The sequence below is a fragment of the Zophobas morio genome, unplaced genomic scaffold (genome assembly GCF_036711695.1).
Source record: "Zophobas morio isolate AGI-343-1 ecotype UQ-CSIRO unplaced genomic scaffold, CSIRO_AGI_Zmor_V1 ptg000007l, whole genome shotgun sequence".
In the NCBI taxonomy this organism is placed as follows: Eukaryota; Metazoa; Arthropoda; class Insecta; order Coleoptera; family Tenebrionidae; genus Zophobas; species Zophobas morio.
Genome location: NW_026972112.1, coordinates 9,920,528 through 9,940,759, shown reverse-complemented (window position 1 = coordinate 9,940,759; position 20,232 = coordinate 9,920,528). Strand labels below are relative to the sequence as shown.

General features: G+C 35.0%; 5 protein-coding genes across 8 annotated transcripts in view; 1 reads left to right on the top strand and 4 right to left on the bottom strand.

Annotated features, from left to right (window-relative positions):
- Window positions 1-1,545: 1,545 nt before the first annotated feature.
- LOC135124497 (venom serine protease-like) overlaps window positions 1,546-20,232 on the bottom strand; it is an 83,654-nt gene continuing 64,967 nt past the window's right edge. Inside the window, exons 1-8 of one of the 4 annotated variants that reach the window (XM_064049605.1) lie at window positions 8,984-9,004; window positions 7,401-7,636; window positions 7,224-7,350; window positions 2,604-2,728; window positions 2,352-2,550; window positions 2,102-2,302; window positions 1,682-1,993; window positions 1,546-1,625 (exon numbers count right to left, since the gene is read on the bottom strand). In XM_064049605.1, the coding sequence (XP_063905675.1) occupies window positions 1,603-1,625; window positions 1,682-1,993; window positions 2,102-2,302; window positions 2,352-2,550; window positions 2,604-2,728; window positions 7,224-7,350; window positions 7,401-7,636; window positions 8,984-8,996 (1,236 nt within the window). In that variant the 5' untranslated portion in view covers window positions 8,997-9,004 and the 3' untranslated portion in view covers window positions 1,546-1,602. The other 3 variants (XM_064049609.1, XM_064049608.1, XM_064049606.1) reach the window with 3 other exon arrangements.
- On the top strand, window positions 3,494-4,635 carry LOC135124504 (retinol dehydrogenase 11-like). The gene is made up of 4 exons (XM_064049615.1): window positions 3,494-3,632; window positions 3,682-4,011; window positions 4,091-4,389; window positions 4,444-4,635. The coding sequence occupies exons 1-4, from the start codon at window positions 3,494-3,496 to the stop codon at window positions 4,633-4,635; spliced, it is 960 nt and encodes a 319-aa protein (XP_063905685.1).
- LOC135124465 (venom serine protease-like) lies at window positions 9,558-14,289 on the bottom strand. The gene is made up of 7 exons (XM_064049534.1): window positions 14,230-14,289; window positions 10,818-11,041; window positions 10,540-10,770; window positions 10,293-10,491; window positions 10,045-10,245; window positions 9,687-9,998; window positions 9,558-9,630 (listed from the first exon to the last, which is right to left on the bottom strand). Exons 1-7 carry the CDS (start codon window positions 14,267-14,269, stop codon window positions 9,608-9,610), a joined length of 1,230 nt encoding a protein of 409 aa, XP_063905604.1. The 5' UTR covers window positions 14,270-14,289; the 3' UTR covers window positions 9,558-9,607.
- On the bottom strand, window positions 15,226-16,358 carry LOC135124467 (venom serine protease 34-like). The gene is made up of 5 exons (XM_064049536.1): window positions 16,262-16,358; window positions 16,016-16,214; window positions 15,768-15,968; window positions 15,409-15,720; window positions 15,226-15,352 (listed from the first exon to the last, which is right to left on the bottom strand). Exons 1-5 carry the CDS (start codon window positions 16,307-16,309, stop codon window positions 15,330-15,332), a joined length of 783 nt encoding a protein of 260 aa, XP_063905606.1. The 5' UTR covers window positions 16,310-16,358; the 3' UTR covers window positions 15,226-15,329.
- Window positions 17,509-19,338, bottom strand: LOC135124466 (venom serine protease-like). The gene is made up of 8 exons (XM_064049535.1): window positions 19,113-19,338; window positions 18,824-19,059; window positions 18,651-18,777; window positions 18,506-18,600; window positions 18,269-18,467; window positions 18,022-18,222; window positions 17,652-17,963; window positions 17,509-17,604 (listed from the first exon to the last, which is right to left on the bottom strand). The coding sequence occupies exons 1-8, from the start codon at window positions 19,114-19,116 to the stop codon at window positions 17,582-17,584; spliced, it is 1,197 nt and encodes a 398-aa protein (XP_063905605.1). The 5' UTR covers window positions 19,117-19,338; the 3' UTR covers window positions 17,509-17,581.

Here is a 20,232-nt window from a genome sequence, read left to right as displayed (position 1 = left end):
ACGTAGTTCAGTTTTCTGATTTTAGATATACTTATTTGATATGTAGTAGGTGGAACATACTTCATAGTTAGTGTATATCTGATTTAAAGGGGGTAGAAAATATGTAGGCCGATTTGTAGTCAAATTTATCACAATAACTAAGTGAATATTAAAAAGACCTTTGGATTCCAGTGTTAATTTTATTGCACTTGCGATGAAAATAAAATTGCACCGAATGTAAATTAATTTCTTTCTCTAGAATCTATGACATTGTCAGTGCCAACTATTTAGCAGTAAGCATTTGAGTGTTAATAAGAAGTTTTTAATGACACAAATGTCATTATACAATTCATGAGATCATTAATTGCATCCAAATGGACGCAATGAACTGTCTCATTTGTGGTCGCTAATTTGGAACTGGTTGCATAAACTGTGAGACATTATACAGAAAATTGACAACAGTGTTTAATTAACTTGACGTCAAACAATTTTTCCTCATATTGAAAAAATATATTAAAAAACGTCACCAAAAAAGGTGTTAAAAATATTCACCGTTACTTTCTAAACACAAAAGATTTCTTCATTCATTCTCGACAATGTGATACTGATAACCCAAACTTCCCGCCTTTAAATTGACCTTGAAAAGGTTTGAAAGGCCCGCGAAAAATTCAAAAATTCAAAATTTAGCCTTGGCTGTGATCGTCTAACAAGATGGAAACCTACGTTGTGTGTTTTTTTTTTGAAAAGTGGCGGGAGGACGTTCTTTCATACAAGTGAGCATACACTGCGTGCGAGTAGAGAGCGCAAGAAATAATAGACACATTTTTTTTAGGAGAGGCAAAAAAAATTCGCCCCCTCTCTAGGAGGAAAGAAGCTGCGAGCGAAGGCGACATAATCCTGATTGTTAAATTGTGTTAACACTAGCTGACGATTAAGAAAAACTAACTTGATTGGTGAATTTACAAACAATAAAACAAATTTACAGCACATGTTCCGGGTTGAAAGATAGCATGTTTTTGATTAAAAGCCGCAAGAATTAGCCGCGCGGTTTGGGAAAAACTGTGTCCTCGTAGAAATTACGATTGATTGTCGTTAAACAAAGGCCTCCTCCCTTTTATTAACTACCAAACCAACTAATTTAAACTAGCTCTTACCACGTGTTTACATTCACAAAAACACATTCAGACTGACGCTCCACCATACCGCCCTCTGTCTAACCACCAACCCTCTAACTAAAATCCCTAGCGCTACTAATTGTCCAACTATCCAGCAAGCGTTACCGTGCACCTGGTTGCCTATGTTAAACGATTTTTTTTGATGATTTTTTTTCTTTCTCAAATTCAAATTATTCAAATGTGATTTCGCGCCGCTGTTAATTAATTTCAGCTCGAAAATTTTGATTCAAATTCGGTCACCACAACAACAATGTGAAATTTGATTCTGTAGTTCTATTAATTGATATACAGATCCATTGACTCGTCTTCGAGAAACTGTTAACTGTACTCCAATCTTCTCGGAGGTTTCAAGAAAAGTATCAGACCATATGTCTTAAAATAAAACAAAGACTTAAGCAAAGCAATTTATTTTCACATAAAACAATCCCCTTAAGTCAATCACTTCTTCCTATTTAATGCAATAAACAGCATCTGCAAAAAAACGCATTCAAAATAATCAGATGCAGCTAATTTCAACCAAGCATTACCCGTGGTTTCCGAAAGTATCCAAGGCAAGTAAGCAGTAACTCTAGTGTTAACAGAAGGTTTGTCGGTTGCACATCCAATTCCGTACGAGATGATTCCCACAAGATTCAGTTTCCTAGCCTCTTCGTCCTCCCAAAAAAGAGGTCCTCCAGAATCACTCAAACAAGCATCTTTATCAGGGGCGTACGTGCAGATTTGCTGGTCAGTCACTGGGTCCGGTAATTCACTGGCGCAGTAGCTGTTGGCGACGACGGAAAGATCGACTTTTTGAAGGGTGTCGGATTTGTTCCCGGAGAAGTCGGTGAAGCCCCAACCTAGAAGAAAATATCGTGTTCTTCTAAATGTCAAATAAATAGTTTTTTATGCAAAATTTTTGAAACAATTCTTGGTCTAAAATTTTCTGGATTATTTCAGAACCTTACCCACAGCAGTTACAGTCTCGGCGAAGAAATCCATCCAAGTGTGTCTGAACGGCAAACACACAGGTCCCACCTCGAGACTAAACTCGATAGGCTTCACAGTCTTCACAATGGCAATATCGTTCACCTGCGTGTTAGAATCGTACTCAAGATGCATTATAAAGTCCGATATTTTATAGAGAGTGGCTGCGTCAGTGTCGTTACCTAAAACTCACGCTTAGTACCAGCAGTACCATCCAAAACGTGAACGTACCTGTAGACAAGATGTGGTCCCCGACCAACAACCCCAAGTCGCTGGGTTTTTTGCGAAGCAGACAATGGGCGGCTGTTAGCGAGTACATTTCCGAAATTATGGAGGCTCCACAGAAGGCGTCGTAAGTGAACTTGTCTACAAGGGCGGCCATCGAGGGGAACTCGTTGACCTCTGTGTCTTCTCCTCCCACTATTTTAACCTGTACGGGCAAATACGACTACCTTTTTTGTAGTAAAGGGAATTTGATTTTACCTTTTTCCTCCAACCACAGTTGCAAGTGGCGGGTCTGGAGCTGGTTGTAGGGATGGGGGTCTTGTGCATGGCGGTGAGGGTACACATGAACTTGCCGCCGATGGTGTATTGGGAGGAAAAGAGACCTGAAAATAACAGTTTCGTTACAGAAGAAACCAAACACTAGTAAATTTTTCTGCGACAATTGTTGCCTTCAAGAAAGTACATGGTGAAAAAAACCGTTGTTGTGAAGACATCATCGTCAAACTGTTCGTTCTTTAGTATCATTAGTCTCTCATATGCGTATCTGGAAACGGAAGTCCAAGAAAACTCATAGAAATTGTTGACGACCAACATTTTTATCGTGGACTTTTTCAATACGGTAGACTTCTATATGGTACACACAGCTCCAGGAATTTTTCAAAAAATAATAATGGCGCTACATTTTGTTCAAGAAAATTAGTTTGAGTCAAGGATCGTTTAAAAGAATCGTTATTTCGATAGAACTTTCCTCGCACCTGGAGTACAATAAAAATTTCGAGACTTTAAAAAATTCTATGAAGAAATGTGAAGCGGACAATAGAACCAATTCATTGCTACAAATTATTATTGTTGGTCTGTTATTAGATAAGGGCTTGAACCCGTTTTGTTAAGTCTGAAACCTTCAGAGGATTATTTTGTTCCATGTAGGTGATCCTTTTTTTCGTAAATATGTGTTATGCAATACAAAATACATAGAGATTAGATAAGTCACGCACAGTTATAAGAAAACGCATATGCGTTGTCTTCGCCTGCGGCAAATTAAAATAACCTGTTTTTCCGATTTTAACTTAATAATCCTCTGTCGGCTATTTGTGTGTATAAAACCTATATCTATTCTTCAGTGTAAGCTTTATACTCAAAGTCGTGCTATGAGTTTCCTGTTTGTAATTATTATAACACTTGCATCGACAGTCATTTTTAAAATATATCTGAAACTTTCAAGCGGTTGGTGTCGAAGCCAAAAATGTTTAATCGGAAAAACCGCCGTTGTTACAGGAGCTAACACTGGTAATTTACTTTATAAGTTTACGTTGCGTGCCAAACAAACCTTCTTCAGGTATTGGGTTCGAAACAGCTCTCGACTTTGCCAAAAGGGGCGCCAAAGTGATTTTGGCTTGCAGAAACTACGCTAAAGCGGCAGAAGCGCGTCGACTCATCATAGAAAAAACCGACAACACAAATATTCACATCAAGCTAATCGATTTTAGTTCGTTTGCATCGGTCAGATCCTTTGCTAAAGATATTAATAAAAATGAAGATAGGTTGGACATCTTAGTTAATAACGCCGGAGTGATGCACATAGGCCAAGAAAAATCAAAGGATGGTTACTACATGAGCATGCAAGTTAACTATTTTTCGATGTTCCTTCTTACAAATCTGCTATTAGGTGAATAGATCTTTCTTTGATCAGTACAATTTTATAAAAGTGCCTCTCTCTTTTTCACGTGTGTTATATCTGATTTCAGATTTGCTGAAAAAAACTGATTCTAGCCGAATTATTAACGTTTCGTCTTTTCTGGCAAAGATTGCCTTCGGGGCTAATTTAAAAAATATATGTAAACATATGGGAAATTTCAATATGTATTGCCGCACGAAACTCTACATTATATTGTTTACGAAGGAACTGGCTAGACGATTAAAAGACACCAACGTTACAACGTACTCTCTACATCCAGGTGCTGTCCAGACCAACATTTACAGACATATGGGGAAAGCGACTGCGCTTTGGTTATCGTGTTATCCAGTTAAAAATTGGTTAGCTAAGGTTTGTTTTTTTTTTTTTAATTTGGTAGTACAGTTAATTTTGCTTTGGTCTTAGACGTCGGAAGAAGGTGCTCAAACCACTATCTACTGCTCTGTTGAAAAAAATATCGAAATGTATAGCGGACGACACTTTGAAGATTGTCGAGCTGTTGATGATTATTATTATACAGCCAAATTTTCAAAATTTCAAGAAAAACTGTGGGAAACAACGCAAGAATTAGTTGGATTAAACGAAGAGCTGAAATAACCCTTGATATTTGTTTACACTGAATGTGATTGAAGATCAAATTTTCGGAATGTCAAATTTTGATTTGCAAATCTTGTCAGCTTATAATTTGTTGAAACTATTTCTAAACTTTGATATTGTTGTAAAATACGGAGAGAGCAATAAAAATCACAATCAAAAATAGCCATGAATTTTTGGAGATCTGTCTTTGATAAAATTTTTATCTTGTTAGGTTATCGCCAATTTGAAAGTTTGAATTGAAAAATCAACGTTCAAAAACAAACTTTCAAAAACTTGACGGTTAATTTTAGTGTAAGATGTGTAGGTTATAAGAAAATTTTAATTTAGTGGACAGAACTAGAAGCTTCTGCGTTGAATGGATCTCACGTTCGATTATTGTTTATATATCTTTATACTTTTTTTTTGATAATTTAGAAATGATAATAGAGTTACATTTTGGTTAAGAATTTTTGTATGCAGAAAAAAATAATGAATATCAAATGCGAAAAATTTCCTTCCGTTAGACGTACTATAAAAAATTCTTTACTGATTAAATGAAAAACTACTACTATTTGCGTATCTATCAAAATGTTATTTGAAAAAAAGTGACAGTTATATTTTAACATTTGTAACAATATAAAAGTAAAATCGTTTTCACTAATCCTACGATACTAAATCAAGTATGTCGTAATACAATGAGATATTGGTTTCATTCGATTCAAGCTTTTCTTCCGTATATTCTGCGTAGGTATGTTGATTACCATGAAAATTTGTTAATTCAAAACAGCCTTGAAAAACAAAACCAAAATATTAAGCCTATGTTTTTCTGGACGTAGTTTCGCTTGTGTAATTTTTTTAAGGATTTAAATATTGTTTGTCAAGTTCATTTTTCGGAGCATTTATTTGTTATAGTAAATAATATAAGCATATAAATAATATAAGCATAACCATAATACAAATGTATTATGCAATACTATTATACATAAAATTAAGTCACAGACAGCTGTACGAACCTAATATGAATAAAAAACAGCTTATCATTCGCACATTCCAAGATTAAAAAAAAACTGTTTTTTTTTAAGTTGACGTTATTCCAACTGATTAGTAATTTGATTAAATTAATTAACACATATAGCAGCCAGTCTTGGGCATTACCTAGATATTTGTATCCACATAAATTATCTAGATAAATATTTCGGTAACTATTACCTGTATACAGATAAAATCAAATGTAAGCACAGAATATCTGTATTTAGGTAAAAAAAAATAAGTGCCACAGATACAGATAATACATCTTTTTTGTTTTAGGTTTTTTTTTTAATCAGTTGGTAGTTTAGTTATTGTAGTAGTAATTTTGGCATTTCATGTTGGTGATGGTGGTTCCATAGAAAAAAGTAGAGATAAGAGGTCCACTAATAGTTTCTGTGACTAAATACTAAGCCAATCGTCTGTCCACCGAAACTCTCATATTTTAAATATCATCATATTCAATATTGTAGCGTTCAGTACGATCCATCTTTATATATTCTTGAAGGGTGATAAATCTGAGGTCCATTAATATTAAGTAATGATAAGACGGTATTTTAAATACCATAAACCATAATTCATTGCATTTTACAATAAACGCTTGTAGGGGCAACACATTTTACCTGCTTACCAGGACAACCCGGTAGACCCGCTGGTTGTAAGGGGTGTTCAATTGACCAATCACTTATAAAAGCTAATTTAAATTAATTTAAAACAATCTTTTATTGTAAAAGATTTCTTTAAAGGTATATTTATTTCCAAAAAATAATAATTGCGTGTTACATAGTGATTAATTTTTTTTAATTAGCACAAATTTGTTTTGTAATCGAATGTGAATGAATACTGCAGTAGAATGCTTATTTTTTAAATTTAACAAAATAGTTACTTCTTCTGCACCTATGGAAAAAAATTATTTAGGCGACAACACATTGGAAATATTAATTTTAAAAGATTCATTAAAAAATAAAAACTTGTTATCAGTTGTTTTATTGGCCAAAGTTTTAAAAAGTATCTGTTTTTTTGCATCTATTATCTAGATACATTTCTAAAAAATTGAAAACAATCTGTATCTAGATAATTTTATTTTCCATATATCTATATCTATATCTAGATAATTTGAAACATATTTGTCCCCAACACTGTAGGCAGGTGTTTATGATAAAACGTGGTTTTATCATAAACACTTTTTTTTTATTGGTGTGTAAAACGTTACAGTCAAGACTCCACTATTAGTTTCGTGTCTATTTAAATAAAAATACCTAAAATTTTTAACTTATATGGGTCGAGGCCAAAGATGTTTAATCGGAAAAAAAGCTAACACTGATAATTGAGATTCTAGTTTTACCCTGTGCATCAAATAAACGTTCTTCATCAGGTTTCGAAATAGCTCTCAACTCTGGGGAAAGGGGCGCTAAAGTGATTTTAGCTAACAACAACCCTTGGTTACATAATTAATTAATTAATGATTTTTTTGTTTTAGACTACAAAATATCCAACAGAGCATACCTTATTCACAAATATTCAAGACGTCCACACACTTGAAAATCAAATTTAATAAATTTACACCATCACAGTGTACCTACCAATGGATATGGCATTGCTCTCGGAGAGATGACTTCTGCCAATTTTCCCACAGTAACCGATCCCATCATAGAACTGTGGATCTCCCGTAAGAGAAACGACGACACGGTCTAATTGACAGGCTTGACTCTAAAACAGCATTTTGAAACCATTATAAAAATATTCTAAGCAGTACTTACAAGTGGCACATCTATGTCTTCACACGTCACTACGACTACAGTGCCTTCGGGACTCTTGCCAATCCAACGACAAGAAATTGAAGGCGCATACAGCCCGGGATAGCCTAGGTTATACACGTAATATTTTACTCCCATCTTCATTTCTTGTTCGAAGTCGCAGTTTGGGTCTATTGCTACCGACATCGGGATTAGGAAGTTAAAAATGGTGCTGAAGCCCATTAGTAGAAGCCGTAAGTCTAAAATAAAAAAAAAACTTAGCACCCCGTACCACTATTGCCAAAACGATGCAGTAACCAAAGCAAGTAATCAACGCGTGAACAGCGAACCCACCACTCCTGCTGGTTAGAAAACACCTGCCTAGTATACCTTGTAGGTGTTCAAAAATGAATCTGTGTTAATAACAGCCCTTACATTTTAGTTTTTAGAGATATTTGACAGTTATTAAAATGTGTTTTTTTGATTCAATTTGTTTAGACAAATTCGCGAATAGAAGTTTCGCCACGACCTACCGCGTTTGACGGTTCATAAACCGTCGAACTGCCATAAGGTGCGGCAAATGCAATGTACAGAATTTTAGATGCCATAAAAATTCCATGATTGCTTTTATTACTTATTTACGAGTTAAAAATAATTTTGAAAGCCATATTTCGTTCGCCAAAATCAAATTAGATTCCGGATGGCGATTGATGGCTTAATTGAAAAAGCTGATGTTTGTAGGAATGTGATGCATTTTTTTATGTTGACATCAACATTTATCTTTATCGTTAATTATTATTATTACTATTAATTTATGCATAAGTAAAAGATTTACGAAAGCGTGCCTTAAGACGGAAACTTATTGTTATTATTTGTGAGAATCGAGTGATACAGTTATTATTGCTAGAACTGTTGTTATCAGAATTAAGTCGAGTGTTATCTAATATAAATAATTTAAACAATAATCGCTTCAGTCATTGATTTTTAGAACAGGTGAAATCATTAGATAAGAAAATATTTTTATAATCAACTAATTGTCGGCCACATAAGACAATGACTTCAATAAAAAAATACAGCTTACACGAACCTAGAGATAATGTTTCGTAGAAAAAGATAAAATGTTTATCTGAACTTGTACTTCATTTTGGGAAATTGTAAACACAACAAAAATAGAGTTAAGCTCTTAGTTTCATTCAAATGTAGTATGTTTAATCCAAGATTAATCCTTCTGTAAAAACTATATGAATTCTTTTTATTGTATTAAATTAAATTAAATAAAGAAATTATTTGATAAGATAAACCAGAAAAAAACAGTATAGTTTAAATAATTGTTACTTATTTACCACAAACACCTAAATAGTTCTCTTATTTTATAAAATACTTAATTATTAGCCGTTAGAATGATTTAAAAAATGCAAAATTTAACCGGTGTTTTAGTTAGTCACGGTTAGTTGGACAACACACACATGTACACCTAAAAATTCATTTAAACTTGCACAAAAATAATATATATATATTTTTTTATTCGGTTAAGAAATTACAAAAATAAAAGCAGAATTAAAAACGAGGAAATCTAAAACAAATTAAAGTAACCAGATATTATTTACCGTTCCTCATCATGTATTCACTAGTCCAACAAAGCTCACTAGAAAATAAAGTAATAAAGTATTAATACATCCAGTTATATGTTGCTCCATTCGATATTTTTTCATTGTTAAAACTTGCAAAGCAAACAACTTTCAATTAAAGAATTTTTAACAACACATTAATACAATAAAGTACAACAACATAATTTGTTCTAATTTGTTAGAAATCAGCACTAAAATTTTAATTGCACACAACATAAAAATTTAAAATAATTATAAATCATAAATATCACGATAACTATTTCATTGAATGAACTAATTACATTTTCTTTAAACACACTTTTGGTGCACAAAATAAAGTTGTTTGTAAAACGCACGTTCCTAATCCAGTTTTTCTGCTGATTACGAATCTATTTTAAGAGTTAACACATAGTTTTCTCAAAATATTTGTAATCAAAGAATCATACAAAATAAGGTTTACAGAAAATAAATCATTATCATCTTCACAGGGATATGAGTAAATCTCAGTTAACCAGTCATCAGTTAATCATAAGTTTATTGCACTCTAATACAGTCATAAAATCCAAATTAAGTAGTACCCATAAGTACCAATTGTCATTTTCTTAAATTAGAATTTACAAGGACCTAATTAACGCAGTATATAGTATCTAAAAACAATACAATATCAATTTTTACACCGCCCACTTTTCTAAGAATCTGTTACCATTAGTGACAGAAACTATCCACGACAAGAAGCTGGTAACTCTTGTATTGACAGCTGGTGCATTAGTAGCACAAGTCAAAGGAGAAGAAACCAAACCGACCAATTGAAATCTTCCAGAACTAGAATTTCTCCAAAGAAGAGGCCCTCCAGAATCAGTCGCACAGGAATCTTCTCCAAGTGTGTATGTACACATCTGAGTTGGATGAATATGTTGCTCCAAATTCTGAGCACAGTACGAGTTTGAAACCACGGTTAAATTAACTTTGTGCAAGGTGTCTGATTTATGACCTGCAAAATCTTTGAAACCCCAACCTAAAAAAATAAACTAAAATTGATACAAAAATTAAATTAAAAGTACCCAAAACTGTGACTGTGTCGTTTACAAAGTTTCGTCGTCCGTACCTAAAAGGTAAGCAAACAGGACCTACTTTGGAGCTGAATCTAATGGGTGTAGAAGTTTTGAGTACCGCGATATTGTTACTTTCGTCCATTATGTTGTATCCAGGGTGTTGGAAGAAATCTGAAATTCGGTAAAGGGCTGCGGCGGATGTGTCGCTTCCTAGAATTTGGAATTAAATCTAGTAAGTCAGAAAAATGGAAATTTACCAGTTGAAACATCGTGGTCTCCCACCAACAACGCAACGTTGGTTGGTACCTGACCACGAAGACAATAGGCACTTGTTAGAGCATAGTGGACTGAAATGAGACTCGCTCCGCAAAATACATTATGTATGGAGACGTCGACGATTGCTGCCATCCATGGGAACTCATTAACTCCGGTTTCTTCACCTTTGACGAATTTTGTCTAAGAAAAAACAATTCTGTTTATTATTCCGTCAGAGTCGTTAAATACCTCTTCTTCTTGGTAGCTGCAGAAACACCATCTAGGTGCCACTCTCATGGCTTCTACAGAGCAAACAAATTTACCACCAGTACTTGTATTACCTGAAAATAGACCAACAGTCAAGAAATTTCTCTCTGATATCGTCGAGAAGGAATTATTTCCACAGTAGCTTCTAGAATTGCTAAAATCTTGATCCCCTGTGGTCGAAATGGAAAGTCTGTCTGTTTGGCAATGCTGAGTCTGAAAAAAAATGTTTTGTTGTGGTTTAGTATGTGTAATTTACTTGCAGCAGGTATGTCTATTTCGCAATTTAAGACGACAACGGTGTCAGGAGGGCTTCTGACGTTCCATTGACATGATGTCGAAGGGCGATAAAAATTTGGGTACTCGTTGTTGTAGATATAGTACGTTTGTTCTGGTACCACATCTTGATAGTAGATACAGTTACGCTCAGTAGCAACAGCAAAAACGACAAACCATTTTAACAAGACAAGACTTGCCAGTTCCACGTCTGAGGCCATAAAAATAAAAATACAAAAAAAGGTCAAGTTACGCATGTTAGCCAACATGCTAAAAAGAAAATAAAGGGGTCGTCTGCTACCTGCTTATTTATATTTTTCTGATTATTATACGCTAACATTTTTGGATTGCCGATTGCACAAGCATTATTACTTCAATTTTTTCTCAATAAAAATATAAAAACATAGACGTGCGTTAGGTACTTCTGCACTTGTTTAGTACCCGGGTGGGTGAGTTAGCATCGTGCTTGCCCCTGCTATACCTTGGGTCGTGGGTTCGATTCCCGCCCTGCCTCTGGGTGTTGTATATGTCCTGTTTCCCTGTAATTGGACCTCCGGCCTGTTGGGAAACGTATAGAATAAAAAATATATATTTGCTTTTTCCATACTTATACGTTTATCTAAAGGTGGCGGTAAGCTAAATACACAAAAACCAAATTTTCTTAAAATATTGTTTTAGTTACTTTAGAAAAATAACTTTAACTTTTTATTTTATTAAATAACTAAATTGGATTCTTTTTTTCCGTTTAAGGTAAATTATTTTTAAGTGTCTTGTTTTAAATTGTTTCTAAACAAGTACAATTTTACTTCCCGAGCGTAAGCAAAGGAAGTATTGTAATCGAGTCCGTCGGCCGACTCTCTGCTTTTACGTTTTCTCGATCTTTCATGACCCCTAGAAGACGAAGAAATAGGTCTCCCATTTCCGTCTGTCTGTCCGTCCGTCTGTCCGTCCGTCTGTCCGTCTGTCCGTCCGTCTGTCCGTCTGCCGTCCCGGATTTTTATTAGACAGATAATCTCCGAAAGTACTGGACCGATTGTTGTGAAATTTTGTACTTATATTAGGAATATCATGTAGATGGTAAAACGCTAACCAAAATTTGTCTAATCATCCCCACCACTAATGCGATGACGTCACTTCAAAATTGTACATAGTAAATAGGTCTTAAATTGTATAAAATAACATAGTCCTACACATGTAGTTTACGACTCCGAATTCAGTTTTTACCCGAAACGTCCAGATTTTTGGAAAAAAAATCAAAATTATAAAACAACATTTTGCAATTTAATTTTGAATCTGCTAACCCGAATGTTTTGAAATGTTGCAGATGTGATAAGGCTCTAAAGAGCATCATAAATCTTTAGTCAAAATATATTTGGTTATCCCCTCCAAAAACTTGATGACGTCAGCTCAAAAGTTTGCCAAATAAATCCTATCTAAAATGTACAAAATATGATGCGTCTGTGCTTGTGATATATCACTCCATTCATATTTTTTGGATTTGCATATACAGGGTGACTCAAAAAAATTAATGAATGCGCAAAATTTATTTTACTGATTTACTCTTTAACTACAAAACCGAATGCTTCGAAATCTTGAAGATGTTTTAAAGTTATCATAAGCATGGTAAATTTTTTATCAAAATGTATTTGGTCGTCCCTCCTAAAAAATTTATGACGTCACCACAAAATTTTGCCGAATAAATCCTATCTAAAATGTACAAAATATGGTGAGTCTTCTCTTGTGATTTATCATTCCATTCAAATTTTTTCGATTTGCATATACAGGGTGACTGAAAAAAATTAATGAATGCGTCAATTTATTTTATTGGTTTAATCAGGAATTACATAATCGAATGCTTTGAAATCTTGGAGATGTTTTAAAGTTACCATAAGCATGGTAATTTTTTTATCAAAATGTATTTGCTCTTCCCCCCTAAAAAAATCGATGACGTCACCCTAAAATTTGGTGAATAAATCCTATCTAAAATGTGAAAAATATGATGAGTCTGTACTTGTGATTTATCACTCCGTTCATATTTTTTCGATTTGCATAAATAGGGTGACTGAAAAAAATTATTGAATGCGTCAATTGATTTTATTGATTTAATCAGGATTTACAGAACCGAATGCTTTGAAATCTTGGAGATGTTTTAAAGTTATTATAAGCATGGTAAATTTTTTATCAAAATGTATTTGCTCATCCCCCTTAAAAAATTGATGACGTCACCCCAAAAGTTTGCTGAATAAATCCTATCTAAAATGTACAAAATATGATGTGTCTGTACTTGTGGTTTATCATTCCATTCATATTTTTGGATTTGCATATACAGGCTGACTCAAAAAAATTAATGAATGCGTGAATTTATTTGATCGATTTAATCAGGAATTACAAAACCGAATGCTTTGAAATCTTGGAGATATTTTAAAGTTATTATAAGCATGATAAACTTTTGTTCAAAATGTATTTGTTCATCCCTTCTAAAAAAATTGGTGACGTCACCCTTAAATTTTGCTAAATAAATCCTATCTAAAATGCAGAAAATATGATGAGTTTGTACTTGTGATTTATCATTCCATTCATATTTTCTAGATTTTCTTAAAGGGTGGCTCAAAAAAATTAATGAAGTCAATTTATTTTATTGATCAAATTAAAGGCAACACTTATTATTAGTATTACATTGGACCAACCCAATTTGGTAGACACAAAATTTTTTAAAGTTAAAACTCGGTTGAAACATAGCTGACTAGGTTCCGCGAATGTGGTATAGACATGTTTTAAATCAACCAATTGTGAATTCCACCGTCAAAAATTAAAATAAAATCCAATGTTTTATATAATAAGCGGAAGTCGACGCAATAAAACCGATTGTCGTTTTGTTTACAGTTTCTTTGTTTGACTCTCACGTATGCTGTTACGCCTGTCATCTTAAATTAAGAATGTTTATACATACACGATTTTCAGTTGCCTCTGATATGTACACGTGAGTAAATTGTTTCGTTATTTTATTGATTATTACAAATCAATATTCAAAACGACCCAATTCATTTTCCCGAAAATTTGAGAATATAATAATTTTATTCTTAGTATTACACTACATCTATCCCAACTGATATACGTGTCCTTGCAAAAATGTTGATGACGTCATCGCAATTTTTTTTTAAATTCCCACTACAAAAATGTAATGAGAAAAAAAACACAATAGGCATGCAGTCGTCAAGTTTCCGACAGCGAGGGAAGTACTGTCTAAACTCTTTAGACCAATTTTTTGTTTGTGTGTTGACATGGAGGAGGCACCACAAATCAATCTTTAGGTATTATGCCTGATAATTTCAATACTCCGCTAAATATACACCAGGAAGCATGTACCGGATGCGCCTATTTTACGTACAGATTACGTACCAAAAAGTAGTGATGTTGCCACATCAAGTATTAACAACATTTTTTAGCACATAAGTCAACGGAACTAAACGAGGTAATGCGCATTATACCAAGGTGACTTATACAAACGTTATCACTTTAATTTTTTCAATAATGATATAAAAACATAGGCGTGTTTCAGCCTTACTCCTTCATTTGTCTAGTGCTTGGTATAGTTTGTACGCAGCATTTGGTTTGCCCATTAGGTACTTGCGGACACCGCGGAGCAATCCGTAAGCATGCGGGCCTTGCGCTGCAAACATCAAGGCCAGGAATTTTCGTTGACGACTACAGCTCTGAAAATTTGTCTTAAAGCTTACTACCACCCTTCCAATAGAGTTACGAGTATGAGAAGACCCAAAATCGCCTACAAGCCACCATATCACGAAACAAATGAAGAAATACCTAAGGCACGCCTATGGTATTTAGCTTTTTATAGTGCTTATGCAGTTTGGCAAGTAAATAATATGAATGACCTTGCTTATTGCTTTTTACTTAGTAAGGCTAAATAAATAATGTACTGATAATGCAAGAACTCATTCGCAAGGTCCGCGATGTCCGCGCCCTGGGTATCAATGTATGGTACTCTAGGACGGAATCTAAAGTAGATTTGCTTGCTTGTAGAATTTTCCTCAGTCTCCATAATGTTCGTAAAAACTCCTCTAAATTTTGGTCTGTATTCTATTTTTCAAAGTTTATGAGCCTCTTGTTGAAAATGAATACAAGACATCTCATGTAACAAACCAGGATCCACCATTTTAAGATGAATCCCTGCGTACTTTTTTATACAACGTGAGCTCGCTTTTGTAATGTGACGTCACAGGTTTTACGTATGATGACGTGTCTTGACTTAGTTTTTATTTACATTTTAGTAGCATCAACAGACTCGAATTACGAATCAAAACTTAGTCTACGTTAGAAATGCAAAAAAAAAACAATAGCCGCTTGTTATCAACTTAACCAATCAATGAAACAAACGCGTTTTCATAAGTTTATTGTTCTCTAATGCAACCATAAAACCAAAATGAATTAGTACCCACAAGCATCAGTTTTCATTTTCTTAAATTGGAGTTTACGCGGTCCTACTTAATGCAGTACAAAGTATCTAAAAAACAGTACCATACAGATCCTTGCATAAATCACTTTCAACGAACCTCCTACCACTGGTAACAGAAACTATCCAGGCCAAGAAGCTGGTAACTCTCGTATTGACTGCTGGTGCAATTGTAGCACAAGCCAAACCAAAAGAGACCAAACCGACCAATCGAAACCTTCCAGAGCGAGCATTTCGCCAAAGAAGAGGCCCTCCAGAATCGCTCACACAGGAATCTTTTCCTGGTGCATATGTACACATCTGAGTCGGATGAATGTGAAGCTTCAAAGTGTTAGCGCAGTACGAGTTTGAAACTACGGTCAAATTAACTTTCTGCAAGGTGTCGGATTTATCACCTGAAAAATCCTTGAAACCCCAACCTAAAAAACAATATAAAATTAATACAAAAAAAAAGATTTTAAAATACCCAAAACTGTGACTATCTCGTTTAGAAAGTTGCGTCTTCCGGCTCTAAATGGCAAGCAAACAGGACCTACTTTGGTACTGAATCTGATTGGTGTCGAAGTTTTAAGTACTGCGATATCGTTACTTTCGTCTGTTGTGTTGTACCTAGGGTATATAAAGAAATTTGAAATTGGATAAAGGGCTGCGGCGGGTGTGTCGCTTCCTAGAATTTGGAGTTAAATCTAAAAACTCAAAAAAGTGGAAATTTACCAGTTGACAGAGCGTGGTCTCCCACCAGTAACGCAACGTTGGTTGGTACTTGACGACGAAGACAATGGGCACTTGTTAGAGCATACCTCTCTCCAATGATGTTCGCGCCACAAAACGCTTCATATGTGGAGATGTCGAGTATTGCTGCCATCCATGGGAACTCATTAATTCCGGTCTCTTGACCTCCGACGATTTTTGTCTAAGAAAAACAATTCCGTTTATTATTCCGTCAGAGTCGTTAAATACCTCTTCTTCTTGGTAGCTACACGAACACCATCTGGGTGCCACTCGCATGGCTGCTACAGAGCAAACAAATTTACCGCCACGAGTTGCACTGCCTGAAAATAGACCAACAGTCAAGAAATTTCTGTCTGATATCGTCGTCAAGGAATTATTTCCGCAGTAGCTTCTAGAATTCCTAAAACTTTGATCTCCCGTGGTCGAAATGGAAAGTCTGTCTGTTTGGCAATACTGAGACTGAAAGAAAATGTTTTGTTGTGGTCTAGTACGAATGGGTTACTTGCATCTGGTATGTGTACGTCATCGCAAGTTAACACGATAACGGTACCAGGAGGGCTTCTGGCGTTCCATCGACAAGACGTGAAAGGTCCATACATATTTGGGTACTCTTGGTTGAAGATAAAATATTCTTGTCCTGGTACCACATCTTGATAGTAGTCACAATTGGGGTCAATAGCAATAGTAAAAACCACAAACCATTTTAACAAGACAATACTTGTCACTCCCAGAACAAGATCCTCTTCTACGATCAAAAAATTAAAACTCAAACAACTTTGCACAGATTTACTTACGCATGTTAACCAACAATGCAAAAAAGCAAATGAATGCGTTGTCTGCTACCTGATCTAATTATAGTTTTTCCGAGTACGTTAAAATTTTTGCATTTCTAATACGACTGTCGTCGATAAAGGGAGTTATCACTGAATGCTAGGAAAAAATTTTGCAAATTCTTGCGTGACAATGTGTGGTATTCTAGGACGGAGGCTAATGTTTATTTGATTGCTTACAGAATTTTCCATAAAGCCTTCGTGGATACATTTTTGTATTTTATTGAAAGTGGGATCAAGACGTTTCGTGTGACAAAACAAACTTGCTGATGTACTTTTTTATCCAAAGCGACCTCGCTTTGTCTTGTGAACTTTTCTCGCCCCTGAAGTTAACTATAAAATTTGATTTTTCGAATTTTGTTTTTATGATATGGGATAAAATACGATGAAAAACGGCAAAAGTCACCTAAAAATGGGACAAAAAATGCTAATCGGGCAAAAAAAAAATGGGAAAAAAGACAAGGCGACAAAAATTAAAAAATTTGAATTGAACCATTCGTCCAATGGACCCTCCTAACAACACTTCCCGAGCTACACTCGAAGTGTGTAATATCCTTTCGAAACAAAGGAACAGTCTGAATAATTTAGACGAAGTTGATATTTTTAGCATTTATTGTAATTAAAAAACTAGAAAGAAACACAGACTAGAGATTTATTTTTATTCCAATTCAACAGTATACAGGACACACTTTAAAGGGCATCTTATATCAATGGTTCGCTACTGGATACAGTACAGATTATCTGAAACAACTCAGTCAAAACCAACATTACCTAAACCTTATTCGTACCGGATGTAACTGAAACGATCCAGGGTAAAAATGCCGTGACCCTCGTGTTGACTCCAGGTTTGTCAGTAGCACAAGCTAAACCAAACGAAATAATTCCAACCAACTCTAATTTTCCACTGTAATCATCATGCCACAGAAGAGGACCACCAGAGTCACTAATGCACGCATCTCTACCGTCTGCATAGGTACAAATCTGGGTGGTTTGAATATTCTCTGGAAGAGCGTTATCGCAGTCTTGGTTAGAAACAATATAGAGATCGGCTTCTTGAAGGGTGTTTGCCTTGTTACCCGAAAAGTCCGTGAAGCCCCAACCTTGAAAGAAAAAAAAGTAGTTGCATTAATTTTCAACCAGAGAAATCCAATCAAGTACCTAGAGCTGCAACCATCTCCCATAGAAAGTTGTAGGAATTATACTTGAAGGGCAAACACACTGGACCTACGGCTGAATTAAACAAAATTCTTCTGGAGGTTGCGACCACAGCGATATCGTTTTCTTGGGTGTTGATATTGTACAATGGATGCTGGACGAAGTCGATGATGGGTATACGGTCAGAAAAATTTGTCTCTTGGTCTGAAAATCAAAAATGAGGAAAATACAGACGGGTTAGGCTCTGTACCGGTAGACAAGTCGTGGTCTCCTACTACCAGTTCCAGATTATCAGCAGTTTGGCGGAGGAGGCAGTGGGAAGCCGTTAGGGCGTATCGTTCCGAAATTATAGTAGCCCCACAGAAAGAGTCGTTCTTTGCAACATCCATCAATGCTGCCATTGGAGGAAACTCGTTAACCCCAGTTTCGTGACCTCCTACAATTCTCATCTACTTGAAAATAAAAACACGTTCTGAAATCCACCCACCTGGCGCTTTAGACCACAGTTACAAGAAGAAGACACCTGCATTGCGGCCAAGGTGCAAAGAAATCTGCCCTGACTTCCAGAAGAAGGAAACAGTCCTGGAACGAAGAATTGTTTAAGCGTAATATGCAGTACGACACGGTGTTACCAATAGCTACGGAGTTTTCTTCCGTGTATGATGTGAAAGTCGTACTGCCACAATAGTCTGCACTGTCTAAGAAATTTGGGTCCCCGTTGGGAGCAAAAGACAGTTTGTAGTTTTGGCAATCTCTTGACTAAATTTTTGATGATTATGGATTAAGTTTACCGAAAAATACTCACGTCTGGTATGGACACATCATTGCAACTTATCACTATAACGGTTCCCGGAGGGCTTTGGCCCACCCATCGACAAGATTTCTGAGACGTGCGATTGTTGGGATATTCTGGATTGTAAATATAGTATTCCTGACCCAACACTACCTCTTGTGCAAAGTCGCACTCCGGGTCCAATACTGCCGAGAGCGACTCGGTGTGAATCAAGAGCAAAATTGTCGACACTAAACGCTTCAGACCGTCTACAAAATAGTGAGTTAATACCGGTTTTTGAAAAGATTATGGAAAAACTTACACATTATGTCTTTGATACGTTTCCACACTGACAATTTTCTAGTCGCAACAGTGATTTTTATAACAAAACACAATTATGAAATTTTCAAGAGCTTTAAAATTTATGATTTTCGGAAAAGCACTTCACCGAAAATAATAAATCATTTACAGTACGCTGTAAATCACGAAATTCAAATAGTTGCGTAAAATGCCGACAGAATTATGTATTACCGTAGCTTGGACTAAATAGTGACATTAAAATTGGTTTATTATCTTCTTATCACAAAACGGGTCTACATTAAAATTTACCTTGTAGATGTAATGACGTTTTGTTTTTGTTATATTATCATTTTTTAGATAAGGGGGTCTCCAAATAGACACGCTATACACTTTTGAAGTATAACTACTTATATAATTTGTTTAACGGAACAAATTGATATAACTATTGCGGCAAAACTAAAGTTTGTCAAAGTAAAAGTGCTCTTAATTGTAAGCGACAATAAAAAGCTTTAAACAATTAATTTTATTACGAAATTTATTGGTTTATTCCAAGTAAGTACCTCTAGGGGAGACAATGCGTGAGCATCTCCTCGTTTTCGCAAGCAACACATTTCCTATTGGTCAAAACAATGCTCGCAACTATGCTGCCACATCAAATTATTAAACATAAATTATTTTTTTATAGCTTTTCCATGTCCTAACTTGTCCCTCTTCAGGTTTCCCTATTTAAACACTTAGCACGGTTTTTAAAAGTTTGAATTTTTAAAAAATTCACATATTTTTGTCCCTTTAAAAATGGAATTTTAACAACTTTTACTATTAGTGCATTTGTACTGAACGTACTTAAAGGTTTTTAAATCATAATCTGTAATCATTTCCTGCTTCATTTTTTAATTTAAGGAAATCTCATTTTAGTAGGTACTTGTTTACGTCTTAAAACTTCGAATTTCTGCTTCGAATAATATAGTATAGTGCTGGCAATTAAAAGTGGCAGACCTAACTTTTAAAACCGTAATAGAATTACCATGAAAGTATGAACTTCTGTCAAATAATGTTTATTACTCTTGTATTTATGAATAAATACCTGCACAAGAACGACATAATCATGAAACAAGTGAAGCGGCATTGAAAATAAGTCCACA

What these genes read in the sequence shown, in the direction of transcription:
- LOC135124467 (XM_064049536.1), bottom strand. Translation starts at nt 16,309, where the DNA reads ATGCGAGTGGCACCCAGATGGTGTTCGTGTAGCTACCAAGAAGAAGAG. An exon ending in AGACCACGCTCTGTCAACTG is followed by an intron (nt 15,969 to 16,015) that starts GTAAATTTCCAC and finishes TCCAAATTCTAG; the next exon opens with GAAGCGACACACCCGCCGCA. An exon ending in GATAGTTTCTGTTACCAGTG is followed by an intron (nt 15,353 to 15,408) that starts GTAGGAGGTTCG and finishes ACTGTTTTTTAG; the next exon opens with ATACTTTGTACTGCATTAAG.
- LOC135124466 (XM_064049535.1), bottom strand. An exon ending in GGAGATGGTTGCAGCTCTAG is followed by an intron (nt 17,964 to 18,021) that starts GTACTTGATTGG and finishes TTTTCTTTCAAG; the next exon opens with GTTGGGGCTTCACGGACTTT. An exon ending in GATCGTTTCAGTTACATCCG is followed by an intron (nt 17,605 to 17,651) that starts GTACGAATAAGG and finishes GAGTTGTTTCAG; the next exon opens with ATAATCTGTACTGTATCCAG.
- LOC135124465 (XM_064049534.1), bottom strand. Translation starts at nt 14,269, where the DNA reads ATGTTGTTAATACTTGATGTGGCAACATCACTACTTTTTG. An exon ending in GCGAAATAGACATACCTGCT is followed by an intron (nt 10,771 to 10,817) that starts GCAAGTAAATTA and finishes ATTTTTTTTCAG; the next exon opens with ACTCAGCATTGCCAAACAGA. An exon ending in AGACCACGATGTTTCAACTG is followed by an intron (nt 10,246 to 10,292) that starts GTAAATTTCCAT and finishes TCCAAATTCTAG; the next exon opens with GAAGCGACACATCCGCCGCA.
- LOC135124504 (XM_064049615.1), top strand. Translation starts at nt 3,494, where the DNA reads ATGAGTTTCCTGTTTGTAATTATTATAACACTTGCATCGACAGTCATT. An exon ending in TGTTACAGGAGCTAACACTG is followed by an intron (nt 3,633 to 3,681) that starts GTAATTTACTTT and finishes AACCTTCTTCAG; the next exon opens with GTATTGGGTTCGAAACAGCT. An exon ending in TTAAAAATTGGTTAGCTAAG is followed by an intron (nt 4,390 to 4,443) that starts GTTTGTTTTTTT and finishes CTTTGGTCTTAG; the next exon opens with ACGTCGGAAGAAGGTGCTCA.